We start from the raw sequence: 23,872 nt of genomic DNA, 5'->3' as shown, positions 1-23,872 counted from the left end.
TATGTTAACATATAAATGTCTTTGTGGAGTGAGTAATGGTGCTTCATAATTTGAACTAACAAATAGAGTGGGGGAAAAATTGTCCTATTGATTCAAAGCAAATATCATACGATTTATGACAGATTTAAGTATCAGCTGTTGTCCAGTTTTCTATGCATCTATTCATGTCAGCAAAGTATCAAAAGTAATAAAATGGTAATAAAATGGTTCTTCAATTACTTGATTTATAAGTGAAAGTGGTGACTTCACTCTGATTTTAGTGTCACCTATGTGGTAATATTAAAGTGTTAGCTTTAATTTAAATGCCAAAAGTTTAATTTTGTCCTAATTTGATGAAAAGCTTGAAACCTCAATCTTAAAAACCACAAAACAAACTTTGTAAGAATAGTGTATACATTTTTCAGATTTTAAACTTTTTTAAGTGACAGTGCCAGGAGCTTTTTCTTATGTAGCTTAAATGAGAAGTCTTGTTTCTGAAGGAACTCCATGTAATTTCAGGAGTGTGTCTTTGTTCCCAGCTCAGTGTCCCATGTTCTAGCTGGGAATTGTAGCCACCAACTTATAATGTTTAGTCATGGCACCTTGTGTACCCACCAAGAAGAGAATATAACTGTAGAAAGCCTAAATGATAACTCTTTAACGTAATCTTAGCTTTATAATTGTTAAAATTGCAAAACTGATTTCTAATCTGGAATTAAGCAGATTACGTATTGAACCTAGTTGTCCTGAAGACAGGATTTTTAATGGGGTTCTGTCTGTGTAACAGCAAGAGGGCTGACATAATCCCTTTAAAATATTTAATTAATCACCTTTCTTCAATAAGTCAGTGATTCATAAGGTGTGATTATTACAGATGCACACTCGTGATTTAACTTGAAAAAAATGAGTTGTTAACATTAAAAATTAATAGGTCATAGTATTTTTAAATAAAGATTGACTTTATTTTATTCTTTTTCTCTTGATGCTGCAAATGAGGCTTGCTGCCTTTCTATAAGAATGCATTACAACTTGACCTGAAAACCACACTGGAAGTGTTGTGTTGGTTTTGTGGGGGTTTTTTGTACTGCTAAATAGCAATTGCAAAATGATAACAGTTTTTGATTCTTGGAAAAGTAAGGAGAGGAGTTAGTAAAACTGCTGCCTTGGACTACTGGAGGGCAGACGTTTGCCTGTTTAGGAGACTAGTTGACAGAGTCCCTTGGGAGGCAGGCCTGAAGAGCCACGGGGTCCAGGAGGGCTGGACATTCTTCAAGAAGGAAATCCTAAAGGTGCAGGATCAGGCCGTCCCCATGTGTCAAAAGATCAGCCAGCAGGGAAGATGACCAGCCTGGCTGAACAGAGAGCTTTGGGTGGGACTCAGGGAAGGAAGGAGAGTTTGTGACCTTTGGAGAAGGGGCAGGCAACTCATGAAGACCACAAGGATGTTGTGAGGTTATTGCAGGGAGGAAATTAGAAGGGCCAAAGCCCAGCTAGAAATTAATCTGGCTACTGCTGTAAAAGACAACAAAAAATGCTTCTATAAATACATCAGCAACAGAAGGAGGGCTAAGGAGAATCTATCCTTTATTGATATAAGGTGGGGGAACATGGTGACAAAGACAGAGGAAAAGGCTGAGGTACTTCATGCCTGCTTTGCCTCAGTCTTCATCATAAGACCAGTTGTTCTCCAGGTACCCAGGCCCCTGAGCTGAAAGACAGGGAGCAGAATGAATCTCCCATAATCCAAGGGGAAATGGTTAGCACCCTGCTATACCATGTAGACACACACAAGTCTATGGAGCCAGATAGGATCCACCCGAGAGTACTGGGGGAGCTGGTAGAAGTGCTCACTGAGCCACTTTCAATCATTTATCAGCAGCCCTGGCTCACCGGGGAGGTCCCAGTTGGCTGGAAGTTAGCACATGTGACAGCCATCTACAAGAAGGGCTGGAAGGAGGAGCCGGGGAAGTACAGGTTTGTCAGCCTGACCTCGGTGCCAGGGGAGATTATGGAGCAGATCATCCTGAGTGCCATCACATGACACAAACAGAACAACCAGGTGATCAGGCCCAGCCAGCATGGGTTTATGAAAGGCAGGTCCTGCTTGATGAACCTGATCTCCTTCAATGACAAGATGACCCATCTAGTGGATGAGGGAAAGGCTGTGGATGTTGTCTACCTAGATTTCAGTTAAGCCTTTGACACCATTGACCAGCATTCTGCTGGAGAAACTGGCTGCTCATGGCTTGGATGGGTGCACTCTTCGCTGGGTAAAACACTGGCTGAATGGCCAAGTGGTGGTGAATGGAGTTACATCCAGCTGGCGGCCTGTCACAATTGGTGTTCCCTAGGGCCCAGTACTGGGGCCAGTTCTGTTTAGTATCTTTATCAATGACCTGTATGAGGTGATCAAGTGCATCCTCAGTACGTTTGCAGATGACATCAGGTTGGGCAGGAGCGTTGATCTGCTTGAGGGCAGGAAGGCTCTGCAGAGGGATCTGGACAGGCTGGATCGATGGGCCAAGGCCAGTTGTATGGGTGTCAACAAGGCTCAGTGTTGGGTCTTGCACTTGGGTCACAACAGCCCCACATAGTGCTACAGGCTTGAGGAAGGGTGGGTGGAAAGCCACCTGGTGGAAAAGGACCTGGGGCTGTTGGTCAGCCACCAACATGAGCTGGCAGTGTGGCCAAGAAGGCCAACAGCATCCTGGCTTGAATCTGAAACTGTGTTGCCAGCAGGACTAGGGTAGTGATTGTCTCCCTGTACTTGGCACTGGTGAGGCCGCACCTCGAATGCTGTGTTCAGTGTTGGGCCCTTTACTATGGGAAAGATATTGAGTTGCTGGAGTGTGTCCAAAGAAGGGCAATGAAGCTGGAGAAGGGTCTAGAGAACAAATCTTATGAGGAGTAGCAGGGGTCACCAGGGTTGTTTAGTCTGGAGAAAAGGAGGCTCAGAGGGGACCTTATTGCTTCCTACAACTACCTGGCAGGATGTTGTAGCGGGGTGGGTGTTTGTTGCTTTTCTCAAGTAACAAGCAGCTTGGACTTGGACAAGAGGAAATGGCCTCAAGTTGCTCCAGGGGTGGTTTAGAATGGATATTAGAAAAAATGTCTTCATCAAAAGGGTTGTCACACATTGGACCAGGCTGCCCAGAGAAGTGGTTGAGTCACCATTCCTGGAGGTATTTAAGAGATGTGTAGATGTGGCACTTAGGGTCATGGTTTAGTGGTGGACTTGGCAGTGCTAGGTTAACAGTTGGACTCAATGATCTTAAAAGTCTTTTTCAACCTAAATGATTCTGTAAGTCTATGATTATTTGTGCTTTATAAATTAGTCACCTTGAATCTAATTAATGCAGTGTGTTAACCAGAAGCTGCTCTTAGTTTCCTTTCTACTTAACATCTAAACTCACATGAAGTAATAGAAGAAATACTGCCATGTAATGTTTTGCGTCCATCTTTATACACAGACATATGTATGCTTGTATTGTCTACTGTTTAGCGATCCTCTACAGTATGATTTCAAATCTGTTAAATCCAGTGTTATGGATGAAAGTTGTCATTCCAGCTGGTAATTTCTGTTTTTAGAAGTTGCACGTCTTAATTCATTCTCCTTAGCAAAGTGACAGTGGTTTGTATTTTTTTCAGACAGCCTTAATTGTGTTTACTTCCAGCTATTTAAAGATTAATAAATAAAAAAAGTCAATTTCTCAAGAAGGAGGTTCATTAATTTGTAGGACTTTATGTTTTTCTGAGTGCATATTTCTATTAGCTGCATTTTTTTCAAGATATGGAATTCATAAATCAAAATCAGAAGGGTTCTCATGGCTGCGGGCCAACCTACCATTCGGGGAAGAGATGTTCTCATTCATTAAGAATGTTACAGAGGAAATGCTCTTGGAAATGGTCTCTCCTTCTTTCAGGATTACCTTAGCTTTCCTGTGGTTTAACTTCTAAGCTGCATTCACTCGGTTGGTAATTTCAGCTATTCATAGAGGAAACTGAAATTTCGCTTTGCATACACTGAATGTAAGATATTATGGTGATGGGGTCTTAGCCATGTATTTTCGTAACTTCAGTGGCTCTTGCATATCCAACTGCATCTGATAACTGCATGCTGAATGAAGTGAGACAGCACAGATCTTCAGAAACGTACTGCTTTGGTGAAGAAGGAGTTATTAAATAGGATATTTATGGGAAGAATCTGTATGGTCCCAGAGCACTTATGTTATTCACACTGGTACAGGGTGATAAGAAAACCTGCAGATTTAATTTTGGTATCTTCAAAATGGGAAATGCTATGTGCAGTGGCAGTCAGTAGTAAATTATGCCCTAGCCTGGTTGTTTGCGTTTTTTTCTTTCAGCATCCATAAATGAAAGGCATCCTTCCGGCTAGCACTGGTATAGGTGCTGGATCAGGAAATTCTTGTAAATGTTTGGACTTCTAGTCTAAACGAGCTGTACAACCATTTGCATGTTTTCAGAGCTTTAGTGCTTGTTCATGTCAGGGCCCCGAGGGCACCACCAGCCTTGACTGTCTCTGCCCAGTTCTGCTGGGGTTTCCCCCACCCTGCCCACAGCCCAGGACCCCATTTCAGTCCCCACAGGGCTGTCAGTCCCTGCCCCAGGGATGCTGCAGCAAAGTACTGATCTCCAGCTCCCCACAGCCCCGTTCAGCCTAGACAAGGGCTCTGCTGAGCCAGGCTGATGTCCCATCCCAGCCTTGGCCTGTCGCTGTCCCCACGACCTGCCTGGCCATCCTGGGACTGTATCTGGCCCCAGTTACCCTTGCCCACAGACTGACATCCTGGCCTGGCCTCAGCCCATTCTCATGGAGGTGCCCGGTGTCCCGGGCTGGGGCTGCCCCCAGCCTGCCCTGCCTCCCAGGGGAGGCACCATGGCTACCTGTGCCCTAGCCCCTAGGGAGATGCTGGTCCCCACAGTGTCCCTGCAGTTCAAATGGAAGAAAATGGAAAGGAGGTGGTGTGGCTATGTCTTGTTCCTGATTTTGTCTTGGTTTTCAGAAGACTCAAATGCTTTTCCTTAATACTGTAGCATTCCTGGTTGTGGGAGGTCCCTTACTGGAAAGCAGCCTGAGCACTGCTGCAGTCAACCATCCAAAACAACCCTGCGTAGTGTGGGTTGGTGCTGCTGCAGCAGGGAAGAAGCAGCAGTGTGGTGCTGTGGAGTTGCTCCGTTTTCTGCTATTGGTGCTACTTCTGTGACTGCTTTCTTTTTAGCTCAGTTTCTTAAGGAAAAGGAAGTTTGTATTAACCATTTTTTATGCCTTAGTCATTACCAAATCTCATAATTCTTTCAGGTTTCATGAACATCGATGGCTAGAAGTTCAAACGGGTGCCCTCGGTAAAGGGGAATCTGCCTTAGGAATTTATGTTATAAAGTTGTAACTTGTACTGGGCGTGATATGCCTTATGGAAGGGTGGTAGGAGTGTGCTGCCGGTAAGCTCTTCTGCATCCTGGCTGCCTGCTCTGGGGCCTGTTAAACTTACCTTGTGCTTAGACTTGGGTTCTGTGGAGGCAGTGGCTGAAACCTGGAGGTAGATGAGGATGGGCCAGGGTAGGATGGATTAAGTGATCCTTCTGATGCGTGCGATGTTTGGCATTTTCCCATGTGAATTTTGGCCTTAAAAAAATGTATGGCGAAAGTGCAGGCAATGCGAGATAGAAATACTTGCACGTTCACTGTGGAAAAGCTTTGCTCAGAGTTCATGCTGTGTTAGATCTAATATAGCTGAAGAACATGGCATGAAATGCTTTTGATGGATTCTTGGGTGCTTTGTTAAGAAAATAGTAACTGACTAGCCATGGTAAGTTTTTCTGTTTCCTTTTTTGTTTGTTTGTTTGGTTTTGCAATCTTTGCTGCTTTATAAGCAGTGGCCTTTTATTTTTTGATCTGAATTTGCAAAGCCTGTGTTACTTTATTTGCTTCGGGTATTTACTTATTAAGGCTTATTAAGGATAACAGGCATTCTATGCAATGGAAAAAGGGAATAAATCCGTAGAAAGACAGAAAAGCCATTGTTCTGAAATGTCATTAAATACTGGCAGGCACCTTTAAGAAAAAGCCTGCAAATATTTTGAAATTAAACCTCATCTTTCGTTAATAATTTGCAGTGTGAAGGAAGAACGTGGCAGTTCTCTGGTTACCAAAAGTTGAGTTTAGAAGAATACACTGACATCATTAAGTGCTTGCTGGAAAATTGATTAAAAGAACCAGGTTTTGACGTTTCAAGTTACTCTTTCCAGCCTGCTGGTGATCTGGTTAAGAAAAACATGGTTTGGTGATGCTGACAAAATTGCTGTCTGTACACAATTTGTTTACGTTGACTGCAAGTCTTAACATGTATTAGGGGTGAAGACTTTTGAAATAATCATGCTGCTATAACTCTTATTTTTAGCATCTGGATTACAGGAATACAGCATATCAGTGCAAATAGTTGAAGAAGACTTTTTTTAAATGCACTTAATAAACCAGTGAATGACCTTAGATTTCAGGCTGAAGTTAAATAATCATTTTATCTATATTGGAGATTCTGATCCACTTTAATAATAGAGCTGGTGGACATTTGAACAGAAGCGATAGGCTTGTGCACAGGCAGGGCTATGCTAAGCTGAGGGAATACTAGTTAGGAGGATTCACAACAGCGTTCTAAAGAAAATACAGCTAATTCGAGAGAGCACAGCAGAATGCCAGGGCAGTAGGTGTTTTGATTTGTGCTTTTCTTTAAGTCAGATTCTAATTTTTTTTAGTGTCAAAGTGAAAATTAATTAGCAGATCATTTCTGAGGAGGCAGAAGGTGCTGATTCTTGGTGACCCAGAAATCTCAGTCCCTGTGGATCTAGTGGTACAGATGGAATTGTCAGTCTGTGCTTCAGGTGCAGTCTCAGTCATGAGCAAAAGCTCAGGACAGTTGGCATCTGGTTTCTGCTCTGCAGCATCTCTGTCACCCGGCTCTGCAGTCATGCTTGTGGGCCTGGTTTTACTAGTGCTGATTAAAGTTCTAAATGTACATTAACTCTCAGGTGAATAATGGTAGATATACTTAAATTTCTTCTAAAATATTGCACATTTTTTTATTTAAAAATTTTATTTAAAAGATGTCTGTGAAAATTTTGCTTTCCTAGTCGAAGACATGGCTTTTAAATACCATTATCTAGTGGACCTACAAGAGTGTTGATTTTCTTAGAATATATCTAAAACTAGTTAAAATGCCATTGTGATAATCTTGTTTACTTATCTGGAAATAATACTGCCATATCATGGTTTTATACTTGAAGAGAAAGGATAATTTTTTTCATGGAATAAAGTACAAGATTTAGCACTATTCTAATTTTAAGTAATTACAGGAGTTCATTCTCATGGAACTAATTTGCCTCTTTTTTTTATATTAGGAGATGATGTTAGAAATGCCAGCGTTCTCCTTTAATATCACTTGGCGAGTTTTTGCAAGTCCTTTTTTTGTTGCCTAAAAACAGCATGATCATACTTTGTCATAAAATCAAATACTCATTTTCCATTATAAAATGCCATGTGCTCACCATACATCTTGATTTCTTTCCAGAAGTTCCATGTAAGCACTACTTTTGTAATCTCTTGGATTTTCAGTTTCAGACTCATTCTCCCTGCCATAGTGTATGGTCTTTTACATCGTAAGATCTTATGCTTTCTCTCCATAGCTGCTGCAGAAAAAGACACAATCAAGAATGCCTACTCCAAAGTAATGGATGCATATGGGCTCTTGGGTGTATTAAGATTAAACCTTGGTGAGTAAAATATGTAAAACCTTAATTTTTCATTTGGGAAAGAAAATTTCTGCTGCTCCTGTAAAACTGCACCCCACAGGATCTCTGCAACAAGAACTGGGCTGGGTTTTTTTTTCTCTTTATATTTTGTCTTTGTGGAGTAACTTGCAAGTTTGGAGCACTCCCAGAAGTGGGGGAGTGGACAAAAATAACTTCCGTGTACACAATCCCTGCTAATTGCAGCATGGTTTCTCCTGTTTGTGTTTAGTTTTCTTCTGTACAACTTGAGAGTGCCGCCTTGATCTTTGTTGTTCTACTTTTTTTCAGGCAAACTGGGGTTGGTTGTGTTTATTTAAGCATATAAATACATCAATATCACACGCTACTGAGATTCATTGTTACCTCTGCCTTTTTTTATAGGAGATACATTGTTACACTATCTGGTTCTGGTAACAGGATGCATGTCTGTGGGAAAGATCCAAGACTCTGAAGTTTTTCGAGTTACTTCCACTGAATTTGTATCATTACGCATTGATTCAACAGACGAGGATCGTATTTCAGAAGTTCGCAAAGTTTTGAACTCTGGAAATTTTTATTTTGCGTGGTCTGCAACTGGTGTCAGTTTAGATCTTAGTCTCAATGCTCACCGCAGCATGCAGGAGCACACCACTGACAATAGGTTTTTCTGGTGAGTTCATAATGTACCCTATCAGACATTCTATAGAATAATGCATGCCTGTACAAACTAACCCGTGGCAAGTTTTTATCCTTGTCTTTATCAGCTCTTAAATGTACACCTTTGTCCCACAAACAAAAGAAGTATGTTATTAATGATACAATGTTCCATGGCCACTTAGAGTTTCTTAATTGGAAGACACAGGTTTTAACTGTCTATGATACTATACTTTGATCTTCTGTGATCTGTCGTGATGTGTTTTAGCTTTGGTGTCTCTTAATTCTTCATCAAGTGTGTCAGTTTTGAAAAATCAATCTGGTAATGGAGCTTTAAAGAAAATTTTCAACTTTTGAGCGTTATGGATTCTAAAATGGTGTGGTGCTTATATATAGTTTCAAGTGGGTTTCCAATGTCTGAAAGGGCTTTAAAAGTTTTACTACACAGATAATTGTCATGTTGCTGATTTTGTTGAAACAGAGCAGATAGGATGTGTTATAGTGCACATTGCTTGGCTGCTGAACTCACTATCTTTTTACAGAATAGCTTTGAATAAAGGATAGGTGTTCACACAGAAAATTCCTGGTAAAAGGAATACTGCTGTTTCTGCCAATACGCAGCTTAAATAATGCCAGTGATGCACACTGTCATGTAAGAAATTATGTTTCCATATTTTCAGCCTTTGTTAAAAGTGGCGTGTGTCCATGAACCTTGGAAGGATCCTGAAGACTTGGTAGTATCCTGTTAGAAGAGGTGCAAAGCTACATCTTCCCCTCTCTTCTGTCCAATATACAAGACACCAAACCAGTTCTGGCATATGTGCCAGTGCTCTTCTACTCTTTGCCACTGTTTTGGTCAGATAGAGGAATATGATCAGCTTGCTATATAAGACAGAAAAAAAAGCTCTAGTCTTCAGAAACACATCTATCTTGATGTAGGTTTACAGGGCTTTCAGGAACCTAGCTGTTTGTCTCTTTCTGCCTCTAGAAAAAGACTGGGCTCTCTGCTGGTAAGTCAGTATTTCAGGGCTTGAGAAATGATGCCTGTTGACCCTGTCCAAATAAGCTTGGCTGATTTTGACCCTTGTCATAAAGCTGCTTAAGTTACCTGGCTTTTTTTTTTTCTCAGTAAGAATCAGGCCTCACAGGAGGTAGATGGAATGTCCCAGATTCCAAGATCTAGAAATGTAAACACTAAAAGTCAGTAACAGAAAGTATTCTGCTTATGCACTTCAGTAAGCTTTCTTGGGCTTTTTCTATTCAAAAGTTCCAGTCTCAGATTGCCCGGGGAAAGAATATTGTTTGCTTTTGCAGTCTGCTATTGTAAAGCATCTGACCATTTTTCTGGAAAGTGAATGCATGCTGAGTCACAGTAATGAGAATCATCATTAATGATTGAACTGAGGTGTTTGATAAGTTGCAGATTTCTTTTTTTAATTGGAATTTTAGAATTAAAAGGCTAAAAATAGAGTGTCTTCAACCTTTATATCATATATGTTATTTGCAGTTACGGTGGAATTTTCTTGGCGGTGATAAAACCAGCCATCTTACTGGAGTTTACTTTTCTTTGCTATGCAGAAAATTTTGCTTCCTTTTTATACAAGTGAAGGTTTCCAAAGAAGGTCGAAAGCCAAGCCCCACTAGAGTGAGGTAAAACAAAAAAACCTCACAACCCCCAAACTTTAGTCTTATTTACTTATTACAGTGTTGATTACTACTACTTAAGGCACAGGTATATCCAAACTGTGGATCTGTCTTTCATTTGAGCAGTAATTGGTATTAGAGAATAGTATATACAGTATATAATGTACCAATGCTTAACCCTGAAATCGATATTTATAGAAATCTGAAACTCAGTTGGCTATGAGTGTATTCTTGGAAGCTTGTCTGGGCAAGTGGTGTGCTATGATGAGGTATAATAGATATAATCAGTGCATGTTGACGAGAGTTTTTTCTAGCTTTAATTTGTGGTGGTGTGAAATTGAATGATGCTTTACACATCACAATAAGTAACCTGTAATTGGAGTTCTGTCTTGCTTTTCCCAGAGTCTGTAATCTTTGGCTTCTTGAAGCAAGGCTGAGTGGAGGAATATAAACAAGCTTGGAGTGTTGTGTTTTGCTGGGTGAAGAGCAGAGGCTCTAAGTGTTATTTTTTTAAGGTCATTAAAATGTATGGTTTCACCCCATATTCTTGTACAAACATTTAAGCTGTTCTGTAAACTTTGCTATTTCAGGTATGTTTAAATAAGAGTTATATCATCAAACTATAACACGCATATTTTCCTTTTCTTATTTGTAGTAGTGGATGTAAAATATTAGTAGCTGGCTTGGCAATTTGAACTGTATTTTATTTCCTTCCAGTTACTTTTTTTTTTCCCCCTGATAGGAACCAGTCACTACATTTACATCTGAAGCACTATGGTGTGAACTGTGATGACTGGTTGTTACGTCTCATGTGTGGGGGAGTGGAGATAAGGACAATTTATGCGGCTCACAAGCAGGCAAAGGCTTGTCTGATTTCACGGCTAAGCTGTGAACGGGCTGGCACGAGATTTAATGTCCGGGGAACAAATGATGATGGTCACGTTGCTAATTTTGTTGAAACAGAGCAGGTATGTTACACTACAGTGCACGTTGCTTGGCTGATGAACTCAAGATATGCATATGTGTGGATAGTTTTTTGCCCTAAATCAACAGATCACAAGTCAAGTCTGTAACCAACAGATATTGGAATAGTTCCTTTGCTGCTAAATAAGGAATCTAAGTAGGTTACATAATTTGATGATCTCGCTTTTTAGTGTAGCTTAGGGTAAGGGCATGCATGAGTTTCAGTAGCTTAAGAAGCTGTTATCCATCAGCTAAACCATTGTAGATGGCTGTACTATCTTTTAGCCTCCTGAGTAGGTGAGAGTGTATTTCTTTTGGCCTGAGCAAATAGTAAATTAATCGACCTTAGAAACAAGCAGAAAGAAGATATTTTTGGCAAATAAATGATACCTTGTGATTCAGGAAAGATAAAAGCATTCCTATGGTTACTTAACACAGCTCCTCTGAAAGGTACATTTTAAAGCCACTGTAATTCCACTGCATTTGTTTGCGTGTCTTTGCCCGTATTATACACAAATGCAAGAAGCTATTGAATCATTCTTTGCTGCCTTTTCTGTGCTCTCTTCTTATGATAACCTAGTTACCAAGATATTGGCTCCTGCAGCTGTATTCATGTGAGCAGGTATCTTTGGTTGACTCACTGGGTCTTTGCAAAGCCTAGGTGAGTTCAGTAGGACTTTATCCACGAAGGGCTGTGCTTGTACATATCCAATTTCAGGATTTTAGTCAGAACACTGTTGTTACAGTTTCTCTGTTCAAGTTTCCTGGCAGGCTAATGTCACTAGATGAGGTGGCATATCATTCCACAGGAAGTTTCCTTTCCTGTATACTGCATAGATCATGGTATTTTGGATTCTGATGTACAAAATCTGTGCAGGTGTTCTGAGTAGGTTGCATTGTTATTTTCTGTGCATTGGTATACATTTTAACTGTTCCTACAGGAAGGTCTTACAAAGTTTTTTTTAAACAAGTTACTCTTAGCACAGAAGTCATTCAGGCCCACATAATAAAAGCTTGCTTTGTTAAACGTGAATCAAGATTCTTCAAGGAAGCATGAGAGTGCCAGAACTTCTTTTATTAGTTGTTCAGAGGTGATAGAGAGAAAAGTCTAAGGAACACAGTATTTTAGCTTGTGGCGTGGAATATGTAATACATACATGTTTTATTTACTCTATGTTTAGCTAAGGCTAAGAAACCTAAAACCTTACACTTTGTAACACTTATTAATACTATGCTTTTTTTTCCTTACCAGGTGATATTTTTAGATGATTCTGTGTCATCTTTCATACAGATTCGAGGGTCTGTTCCATTATTTTGGGAACAGCCAGGCCTGCAGGTAAGCAGGAGACAGATTTAATTATAGAGATAATTCTTATTCAGGTCTTTTTAAACATCTTACAGTAGTGTTTAGGCTCTTCTGCACAGTTACTTGTCAGGATGAGATTATCCTTTGGGAGCAAGTTGGTGCTATTTAATTCACCAAGCCTGCCACTCTAGAGTCTCTAAATGCTGTTTTGCACAAGATTTGAATGTCCATTGCTTTTTAGATGTTTTCTTTTTGAAGATGAATTTTTCTGTTTTAATTTAAATTGGTATTTTAAAATAGGTTATAATGGAGCATCCAAAGAGACTGTTTTCTTCTGAATTGTTCTTGAGGATAGGTCTTTTCAAGAAGTAAATATGGATCAAGAGTTACTATAATATAATTTCATGCCAATTTTCTTGAAAGAGGGATTGTGTCAGTAGCTACTACTGTGATACAGTTTTTACAGAGAAGATTAAAAAGGTTCATGCCTTACTGTGATTCTAGGTTCTTTAAACTAGACATTTTGCAGTAGAATTGCTGAAACATTTACATGCCTTTTACTCAAAACAAGAAGTAATTAGATGACATGACTAAACATATTAAATAAAAAAGTGTTTTTTAGAAAAAAGAGTAGGAATTCAAGATAAATTTATAAAAAGAATGCACACCGTAGTAAGAAGAATATATTTTGGAGATTTCATTTAGAAACTGAAATGAATTTTCAGGCTGTATTTAGGATCAAAGTAGGTCTTTGAAGAACAATTAATCAAATGTGTAAAGACAGATAATTTAATGTAATCTTCATGTTATAGGTGGGATCCCATCGTGTCAGAATGTCAAGGGGTTTTGAGGCAAATGCACCAGCTTTTGACAGGTGAAAGAATGTCTTATATTTTTGTTAATGCACTATAAACCTCTGATAAGTGATGCATCAGAGGGATGGAATGTTATTCCAAATGGGAGGCTTTGTCTATACAAATGTGTGATTCAGAAGAACAGCAAACTGCCTGGGCAGCTTTTTCAGACTTCTACAAGATTGCTTGTACCTTTGAGTGCTTAGCTGAAAAGTCTGCAGAAAATTTAGTACAGTGAAATACTTTGTTAAATTGAAAATAAAAATTATAGCAAGTTTACATTGAATAATCCATATTTGTCAGCTGCTGTATAAAAGTAAAAGTTTATATTTTGATTTTAGTCCTGCCATGGCACTTCAGCTTCACAACTGAATGGTTTTACATTGCTGTTACAATGTTGTCGCATCGATACTATTACCCTAATTACACAGCAGTCATTGGTTGTCTGCTATTATTGACTTATATTGGTTTGTTTGGACATGACGTAATAAAAGGCTTGTGGCAGTTACTAGAGTAGCCAGGATGTTTCTGCAGCATCTCAAGTCAGTGTTGCAGGTGTTTGTGTTAATTTTCTACATGCCAGAAGATGACTGGAATTTTTCTTCTGTTAACAGGCATTTCCAAACTCTTAAAAATTTATATGGCAAGCAAATTATTGTAAATTTACTTGGGGCAAAAGAAGGGGAGCACATGCTCAGCAAAGCTTTTCAGGTGGGTATGACAATTCTCTCACTGTGCATATCCTTGGAATTTGCCTGTTTGTGATGAAGCTTTTATATAGCCTTCAAAAAATGAAACAGTTATGCTCTGGAGCAACTGTCACTTGTGGTTAAAATTGTATTTATCATGAAAGCAGTTCTTAAGATACACAATGTGAAATAAATTTTTAAAAGCTCTCTATATAATTAGTATTCAATTATGTTCAGATTGGTTACTGAAAAATTCTAGCAGCAACATAGACAATGTTGAGGGATTTTCAGTTATTTTCATATTTCATGCTTATTAGTGGCTAATTGAAAAAATAAATCTTCTTTTCACTATGGAATTCATGAATAAATAAATGATACTTTGTGGTATTTAATACTGTGATGTTTCTTTTAAAAATCTTTCCCTTGGAATTCCTGGATATATTCCTTAATACTTAAAAAAAATCACAATTTAATTTATCATAATATAAATATGCTTTATAATTTAGTAGAAATATTTGTTCAGAAGATGTTAACTGCAAGTGGCCATTTTCATGAGTTCCTACTAGTTAGGTTAAAAATAACTATTACATTGTAGTCCATAAATACTGACAATTTGAGAAGTTCTCTGTGAAGCCAGAGCACATTTTGAGAGCCATCTGTTATTTCCCTTTCCTTTTTTCCTTTTCCCTTTGTATTATAATGGTTGAATGTCTTGAGCCATTCACTAGTATCTTCTCTGTATCCAGCTATCCCGATAGGAGACTTTAGTGTTCCCAGATGCATATCAATGTCCAATGCAGATCATAGCTTTGCCAACAAAGATTGTGTGAGCACTTCAAGACTTTTCAGGGAGGGAATATTAGGAAAAATTTTGCTCAAAGCCAGCCTCCACAGCAACCTGAATAATTTGTGCATTTTTTTCAGTAATAGTTTATGGAGTGTTTACTCAGTCCCTGTTGCTGGCAGGCACGTCTAAAATGGTGACCATTAGTGAAAGGGATTTCCACTGAAAGAATTCTTTGCAAATGGAAGCATTTTAACAGTAGAAGAGGTTGTAGACTGTCTTGGTGACCACTAGTATAGTAAGGAAAAAACTGACTTCAATTGTGACAAGAAAAAGAAAAACCATAGTCAAAATATTAATCGGTTCAGAGTGATTTGTTGAACAAGAGTGATAAAAATGGTTTTATTTTACCTAAGAGAAAGCTTGTAATAAACAAGATAGCTAATAAACAGCTTTAAAAATATTTTTATCCTCTTATTTACCTTCTACTACTATATGTTTGGGTATTAGTATATTTATACCTTTTTCTTCTCTTTTTACAATGTCAGAGCCATTTGAAAGCTTCTGAACATTCAGCTGATATCAAAATGGTGAACTTCGATTATCATCAAATGGTTAAAGGTGGAAAGGCAGAAAAACTACACAGCGTGCTTAAACCTCAAGTCCAGAAATTCTTAGAATGTGGATTTTTTTATTTTGATGGAAAGGAAGTTAAAAGGTTCGTGTGTGTAACTTCTGTAAATTTCTTCAATCAAATTATGGTTCCAAGATGCTTTTCACCCCTTTGCAAGAAGTTAAGAGAAAAAACTTTACTTCTGTTGTGTTTTTATTATATCGAAGATGATGTGCACTAAGTGAAATACGAGTCACTTCAGTCTATTAATATTTTGTCTCATTCTGAATGTTCTCTAAAAATCTTAATGGAAAATATCTCAGAGATGTTGATGGGGCATGACTTAATTTCAGGCCTTTGACCTCATGATTTTGGTGCAAATGGGCAATTGTTCTTTTTCTTGGGTGCACCCATGTGGGATTAAAGAATGAATATTTTTCTATCTTCCTGTATAATGTTTGTATTTTCCTCAGCAATAGAACATACCATTTTCTGTTTGTTGTAAATGCTGATGTAGAGTGCAATCTTTTTCTAAGTCTGTTTGCACCTGGATCCCCCATTTGAGAGATTCAGTTCTCCACAAATTATGAATGGGATGCATGTTTTCTGCCCTGCTGTGTACTTCTCAGTCCTGCTGTACTTCTATTCCTATTTCCCCACCCCTCTTCCTAGAGCAAAGGCTGTGCTTATCTCAGCAGGAAAAGGGTAGCAGGGCCAGAAATAGGCAGCATTCCTGCTCTTCTCCCTTCCACACCCTTCCTCCTTTTAATTAATACCAGAGCAAACTGCTGACAGAGGTTCTCCGTGAGAAAGAGAAATGTTGAGTGAGGGGATTGTCACGTACAGTGGGGTTTCATCTTCTAGTGCAGTGGGAGAGGAGAAGAGGGTTCCAGTGCCACTCTGTCCTCTAACCTGGCTGTATGATTAAATGCTCCAGGGGCATTTTTTTGTAGGCCTGAATAAGATTACGTTTAGTGGAATAGTACTTAGGTCCCATCTCCACCTCAAAATGTCACTGACCATTCTCCAAAAAACTTTAAAAGTGGTGTGACACTTTGTGGTGGGAGAACACCATTTTGTCTTGATGGAGATTCAAATGATATTACTCATACAAAAGACAGACAACAGAACAAAAGCAAAATAGGCTGTGGCTTGTGATAGCTTGAAGAATTGCATTAATAAAAGATAACGGTGATGATTTTTCTAAGTTCACAGACCATCTCCTTTAGACAATGTCAGGTTTTTTTCTAACACAGCAAACTGTTTTGTATTTCATATCAAATACAGAGATAGTAATGAAAAAATAATCTTGGAGAAAGTTTTTCAAAACTTTCTACAGTTTATGGTTAGATCTCCAAGTAAATGTGATGAAGCCTTACTGACTGAATTGGATAAAGTGTATAGTGGGAATGATGAAAGTAAGGAGTAAGTGTGTATCCCTGGGACAGCCATCAGAATTTTGTACTCATAGCCAGACGAGAAGAACATGGATGTTGCCTAATGTGATCCTTCTAAGACCTTTACAGCACAAGTTAATGGACTTCTCTCAAAGAAAGGGGAGCAGTTTAGAGCATCTGAGGGCCTCAAGCATCTGTCAGACTAAAGAGGAAGGCTTATTTTCATTTTTATTTGGGGAGGAAAGAGAAAATAATGAGGGGTTGAAATTGGCTTTAATTTTATCACAATTTCTTGTTACTTTTAATTTAGTTAAATCCAAGAGCTGTCCTAATATTTTTTTTTCCATTTTTGTTTTAACTGAGTTATTTCCCTCTGAGATTCTTGTGAAGTGTGTTAGTTGGATTGTTTGAAAAGAAAACTTTATCCTGCATAACACTAACTGAGCAAGCAAGGGGAACTGGGGAAAAACTGAAGAAGAAAGGGTCATGTTATTTGCAGGAAAAAAATTAGTTTTGTGTAGTGAGTACTGCTGCAAAATTCGCTGCTGTTACTGGAGCTAATTTCTATTGCTGAGGTATTTATAAACATACTTGCTTTGACAGTAACATTGCACTGACAATACCCTGATTTACTATTCTGGTTCAGATCTTGATGTCCCTGTCTTTGTTGATGATACGTGTGTTAAATGAGTTATTTCAGTTGTTTTCTCTCTCTGTCTTTCATTGTCCTTGGCACAGATCTCAAAGTGGTACTGTCAGAACAAACTGCTTGGACTGTCTGGATAGAACAAACAGCGTGCAGGCTTTCTTTGGCTTGGAGGTAGGAAAAACAGTATCCAGATACACAACTACTGCTGATACTTCTGTAACAATTAGGCTGTAAAAGTAACGTTACCTTCCCGATGAAAGATGAATTAAAATGTTTCATAGATGGCAGTCTGAGTTACAGCATGATACTTGTTTTGTTCTGGGGCAACCAGACATAGTAGTTACAGAAGCAGTAGTTATGTGGTAATTGTTAATTTAACAGTAGTCATGCAGCATTATGAAAAACATTTGTTCTTTTTTAGGTGTCAGTTTCATATGTCTGTTAAGGTTCAGACCTGCAGTTCTAGAAGAGGTAGTAGTTTTGTAGTCCTTCACAAAAACACTGGCATTCACAGTTACTGTATTAGATTAAATTCTTCAGCATATAGGGTTACTGTTCTTAGCATCCACAGTGCTGCGTGTTCATATTTTCATAGCATGTGCTGTGAATTCTTCATGGGACAGTGTCACGGTTGAGGCTTTGGCCATGCTCAGACTGAGTAGCTGGAAATTAATTGTGGGATTCAGTCCTCCTGCAGGGGTGTGCTTCAACATATTGGCTTGCTATATGAAACAAAGGTTATACCCTACAGGCTTTATACATGGAAGCTTGAACGCATGAACCTGACAGGAGCTGATGGAGTAAAATAGTACTGATTGAGCTAAAAGAGTAGCTGTGAAAAACTTCTGACAGCTCCGCTCAGTAAACTGTTTGACTCCTAAAGATAAAGTTCTTAGCATATTTAAAAATTAAAAATCATGGGTGCTGTAACATCAAACCAGAGAAAAGGATTATTCTTTTGTTTTCTGAATTTTATTTAATTAAAATACTCTTGGTTTAGCATCTGTAGGAGGATTTTCTGTGAGAACTGCAAAATCCATGGGCTGTAGAACAAACATTTCTAATTCTGGAATATGTAGTGCTTTGCTGCTGCGTTTACCAAATGAACACTGTTGCCAGTTCATTGGTGTTTTAGTCCAATGGAATACTGGACTGTTTACCCTCATACAAATACTATGAAGATTTTTCTTTTAACATTCGACATCAGTACATATGGTAGCAGATAAGACTCTTTTAGAGATCTCATGCCTTTTTTCTGTATTGTTTCAGCTCTGCACGTGCCATACAGGGTCATACCTTTCAATTACTAAAATTAAGAAAAGTAGTTCTTTAGTCCACTGGGTGTTGAAGAGTAGTGGCATGCTTTGAAAATCCCACAGCATTGTAGTGCATTATGTAGTTTGTTTATCTGTCCATCCTGTATTGACTTTGCCATGGGAGAGACAAATTATTACCTTAAAGCCTTTCCTGGTCCTAAATCTGTTTGCTGGAGTTTAACAGTTCACTGTAGATAGAAATGCAAGCTTGAAGTAACCAGTTAGTTTACCTTAAATGAGCCATGAGAAATATTGCCTATTGAATTTTACAGATAATAGAGTAGTTTTCTATGGCCTAAGAACAAATCTTTATACTCTTGATGCATATAGTTGCTTACATGGCAAACTTAGCTTTGCAGCTCTATTTTTTCCTTTCTTGTCCTTTTAAGAACTGGATTAAATATTTTTTTAGACCAGGTGTGCTGAATTTTCATTGGTGAGAGCTAAATTACAATTTCAGTTAAATATGTGAGCTAAAATTACAGAACTAATCAATAAGAAGAAAAATGGTAAATCCTCATGAGCTGCTTGCTTAATTTTAAAATTCTATTTAAATTAGATATTTAAATTCTTACCTGTTTTAATATGATACATACTTCATTTATCAAGTGCTGGCCTCTGAAAGACCACCTAAAATTACAAGATACAGGACCCAATTTCTGAAGTTTCTTTTCTTGTCTATTTCTACTTAATTTTGTCTGCAAGTTCCTTTTTGTAACTTATGTTAATTCCTGCCCAACCTTCAGAATTTTGCCTTTATGCCATTTTATGTTCATCATTTTAGATTCCTTCTTGCCATTGGACACCTCAAGGTTTAAAAGATTTTTAAAAGCTCTTGAAAATAGCTTTTTTATTTTGTTTTTTTATATTTATGTTTGGTATTATGTTGGTAGCCACAAACAGGAGAAAATTACTTGACTTTAAAAAAATAATTATGGTTCCACAAACCACAATTTCAGACAAGGTACAATGTCCCCATTCTATATCCATGAGCATTATGCTACATTTAAGTAATGTATTTAAAGTAAAACAATACATTTATATCTATTATATATATACAATTTAGATGCATTTAATGTAGACTGTGCATCGTGGAAAATTACTTCAGGTATATTGATTGTAAGGGTAAACATTGCAGTGTTATGCATGAAAACAGTGACTGACAGAAGCCCTTGGTATTTTACTGATGACAGTACTCTGTTGCTGCTGCACTTGATAATACAGGTCAGTGTGTTTGGTATTACACTTTTTTGGGAATAACATTAATTGCTCTAATTCTAAATTATGTAAGTAGAGAGACTTGTGAACTGAAAATAGCTTACTTTGTAATTAGAGAATTTTTGGATGAAAATATTTACAAATCAAGCACATAATTCTTTTCCTATATTACTACTTGCCTTTAAAAGAAAATGAAGTGCTGGTGCTAAAGTTACATGTATGATGCGGCCTTTCAAACAGGACATGGTGTCAGTTTTTTCAGAATGATATATGGAAACAAGGATTTTTTTCATGCATGTGTGCTGAAAAAGTATGATGTACCTTTTAATAAATGCATTTAAAGATTTTTCTTTTGCAAATGTTGTCTTCAACTGTTGCAGATGCTAACAAAACAACTGGAGGTATTAGGATTAGCTGAGAAGCCTCAACTGGTTACTCGCTTTCAGGAAGTTTTCAGATCCATGTGGTCTGTGAATGGTGATTCCGTCAGTAAAATCTATGCTGGAACTGGAGCCCTTGAAGGAAAAGCTAAGGTAAAGTACATGTTATTAAAAAAATTTACCAGTATTCAGTATGGATTTTAAAAAAATCTGTCATTAACATAACAACTATGAGATTTTCTTTTAAAAAATATGCTTTTGTTGTAATCCTAAAAAAACTAACCACCCCCCAAAAATTAACATAAAAAGTTGGTTATGTTGATAACCAAGTCTTGTTTCAGTACATCCTTTCTCAGCCATGCTCATGCCTCCGAGATAACACCATTGTGTAGGAAAGGATGAGGCTCAAACCTTTTTTATTTCTTTAGATCATAGTTCAGAAAAATGTATATACAAATCAGCTTTAGTTTCTTTGAATAATTTCATTTTTCTCTGTGTATCTCTGCCTGCTGCTGTTTCAGTTTCATTCACTGTATCTCCTTTCTTTTAAAATGTGTTTCACTGGACATCGTTGTTCATGCTTTTAGGGTTTATTAACAGCATTAAAATTAAACGGGTTGCAGCAGAGTGGTTTTTGTTTGCATGTTCCTGCAGCTATTTCTTCTTAATTTTGCAATTACTGAAAAAAACCCCAAATTCTGTTTCTACCTTGCTTTCTAATGTTGTGATAACAGTTCTGTACTACACAACAATGTAATTCTCTGTTTCTCTTCAACTTGTTTTGTCTTTGTTTATGCCTGAGTTGTTCAGATTTTCTAATGCTGTCTTTTATTTTTCTTCTAACAATGTTGCTTTTTTTTGTTTCCATAATTCTCTCTCTCATTAAGTGATACCTGTCAAAACAGATGTTGAACCACAGAAATTTTTGCCCTTAGTTCCTATAGGAATTTGTTTTCATACTGTTCTTTTTATTCAAGAATGCACTGCTGCTCATTCCATGTTATATACTATGTACTCATAGTCAACTGTTTTGTTTGTCCATCACTCGTTCATTCAGACTATATCAGAGTCCTTCTCTGCCCATGTACAAGGCATGTAGTAAAGTACATAAAAAGAAAATAAAGGAAATAGAGTTGTTGCTTATTTTACTCTTAATTGTTGCACACAGGACTTTTTCATTTGGGAACTGTTTGTATTTTAGCATAGAATCAAGTTTGGTTAAAGATGTTTAGTTTTATTTTCTTACAAAAATGTCACCCAGACTGTCAGGAAAACTACAGTAAGTATTTTATGGGGTGTTTCCCCTTCTCCTGAACCTTACGTGTTTCTTTTCCTAAAATAATAGTTTTCTGCTATTAGTTTGGCTGCTTAAATTTTTTACTTGGTGAAATGCGTTTACTGTATTTACACTTCCATTTTTAATGTTTAAAACACAGAGTACATTTACTCTGCTGTCTTCGTAATAACATAGGATCCCTGCCCTGGTACAACTGTTAATGAGTACCACACCTCATAAAACAAACACAGCATCCCTGATGGAAGTCCATCTATTTGAAGACGATCTTCAATACTTGCAAAGCCATACAGTACTGGCCATTGTTTCACTGAACCCTGGCCAGGTCACTACTCCTTATGTTCTTGAGTACTCTATAATATGTTTTAAAACACAGTTTTTACATTGTTTTATTCTCATTTCTCAAATTAAAAGTTTGATGTTTGAAATTCTGCTATTTCTTGCTCGTCAGTTTGATTCTTCAAAGTCCAAGAGTACTTAGAAGTAAAAATGTAGAAATTTAGGATAGGAGAAAAAATATTTTAACCTTAAATGTGTTAATATGCATTTCTGTACTGAAAAAGAGTCCTTTTTAAAGTATTATAATACTCATTACATCTAACTCCTTACCTACTCTTTCTTTTGCTTTCTCTGGGTTCCTTTCAATTATTTGCCTGGTATGTGAATGGTGAGTGTGCTTTTTGGATCATGTCATAAATTATACATTGTCTGACAGAAAGGGAGCAGCATCCTATTAAACTCCTGTTGCAATAGTATGCTCCCCAACACCTCATCCACGTTGTCTTCCAAAAATCATGGTGCCAATTTACTACTCCTTATCTTGACAAGAGAGTAGTTTCTTTCTTGTTGTCTAGTACGATTCATAGAACTAAATGATGGGTTAGCTTTTTAGTTTTCTTAAGCTTTTGTCTTTTTTTCTTACGCATTTAAGAGACCTTCATGAACAATGCCAGCTGCAAACTTGGAGTATTTTTAATAATAATATAATACCATGCAGCATCCCGGATGGAGTACGGTCTATATTTCATATACGTGCAATAGCATGTGTTCACACACACCTCACAGGCAAAATACACTTAGATGCATAAGGCACAATAAACCATGTAATCAAGAAATGTCTTTGTGCCTGTCATTGTCGGTGCTGTGTACACAGAATAAATAACACTGCTGTTTTTTGAGTCAAATATGAGACTGCATGGCATGTTGATTACATCATCCTCTAGATGTCTGAACCACAGAGAATATCTAGTAGCAGTACATCTCTTGAAGATTCTTGTTTAAATTTAGTTAAACTTGTTTAGTTCAGGTAGTTGGACACTGTTCTTTTGGAGCAGTGTTCCAGTCATGCCACGTGTGTGATGTGAGCAGCGACTGTCTTCCTATGTATGTAGCTATAGATGGGTGTGTATGTTCCTTCTGGGATACTGCATGAGACTTGCACGTTATTTTAAAAAGTTAAGGGGTCTTAGTAAGCTGAAGCTCTCTCTTTTTTTAACACTGATATTTCAGAATGTGAATTCTGAACTAATATGCTCATAGGTGTATATACATACATATTCATGTATCATGGCATTTGGACTTAAGTGCTTGCTCATCTCTCACTATTTGGGGAAAAGCCCAAAATCTTGTATCATGGTCTAAACATGGCACTATATCAATTTGATTTTGAAAACCAAGTGTTTAGGGAAAAAAATAACATTCCCCTCCCTGCAGTATTTTGCTTAAATAATTTAAACTGGAATTATCTGCTTGTTAGATATGCCTTGAAAGTATTACTCTGGTGTTTAGCATTTGGAGGGGGGGAAGCACACAGTAGGCTCAGAAGACTTTATTCAATACTTTAAGAAGGGAATTGCCTTAGATTTTAAAATCATTAATGAAGTTTACAAATATGTTACTGAATATTGCCAATGTTATTGTGAGCAGTGTCCAACATAAAATATTTTATACATGTTCCTCCCTAACAGGCTGGAAAGCTGAAGGATGGTGCTCGTTCTGTGACCAGAACGATTCAAAATAACTTTTTTGATAGCTCCAAGCAGGAGGCCATTGATGTTTTGTTATTGGGAAATACCCTAAATAGTGATTTAGCAGATAAAGCACGGGCTCTCTTAACCACCAGCAGTTTACGCGGTATGTGTCTTTCAGGATTTTAATCTGTCTGATAACTATTTGGTGTAAAAAAGCTGTATGGAGTCTGTTTTCAAAGCAATATTGGAAAGTATAAATGCTATTTATGTTCTGTTGGATATTAAAAGATGAAAGTTACTTCTGCTTTACTAATATTACCAAACTAACATGCTTGCAGTAGTTTGTTGTTTGTATTTTGTTGATGTCCGGTGGTATAATA

At 37.7% G+C, this 23,872-nt stretch overlaps 1 protein-coding gene across 17 annotated transcripts in view; it reads left to right on the top strand.

The window, feature by feature from the left end:
• Positions 1-23,872, top strand: part of SYNJ1 (synaptojanin 1) — a 68,803-nt gene that overhangs the window by 7,390 nt on the left and 37,541 nt on the right. For 15 of the 17 annotated variants that reach the window (XM_055701331.1, XM_055701317.1, XM_055701325.1 and 12 more), the window contains exons 3-12: positions 7,678-7,764; positions 8,164-8,431; positions 10,802-11,027; positions 12,275-12,358; positions 13,141-13,202; positions 13,797-13,893; positions 15,204-15,373; positions 17,404-17,485; positions 20,229-20,381; positions 23,490-23,655. In XM_055701331.1, the coding sequence (XP_055557306.1) occupies positions 7,678-7,764; positions 8,164-8,431; positions 10,802-11,027; positions 12,275-12,358; positions 13,141-13,202; positions 13,797-13,893; positions 15,204-15,373; positions 17,404-17,485; positions 20,229-20,381; positions 23,490-23,655 (1,395 nt within the window). The remainder of the gene's footprint in view (positions 1-7,677; positions 7,765-8,163; positions 8,432-10,801; positions 11,028-12,274; positions 12,359-13,140; positions 13,203-13,796; positions 13,894-15,203; positions 15,374-17,403; positions 17,486-20,228; positions 20,382-23,489; positions 23,656-23,872) is intronic. The other 2 variants (XM_055701330.1, XM_055701332.1) reach the window with 1 other exon arrangement.

Source organism: Falco cherrug, chromosome 2, assembly GCF_023634085.1.
Source record: "Falco cherrug isolate bFalChe1 chromosome 2, bFalChe1.pri, whole genome shotgun sequence".
Taxonomy (NCBI): domain Eukaryota; kingdom Metazoa; phylum Chordata; class Aves; order Falconiformes; family Falconidae; genus Falco; species Falco cherrug.
The sequence above is the reverse complement of the archived record's forward strand: the minus strand, read 5'-3'. Positions and strand labels throughout refer to the sequence as shown.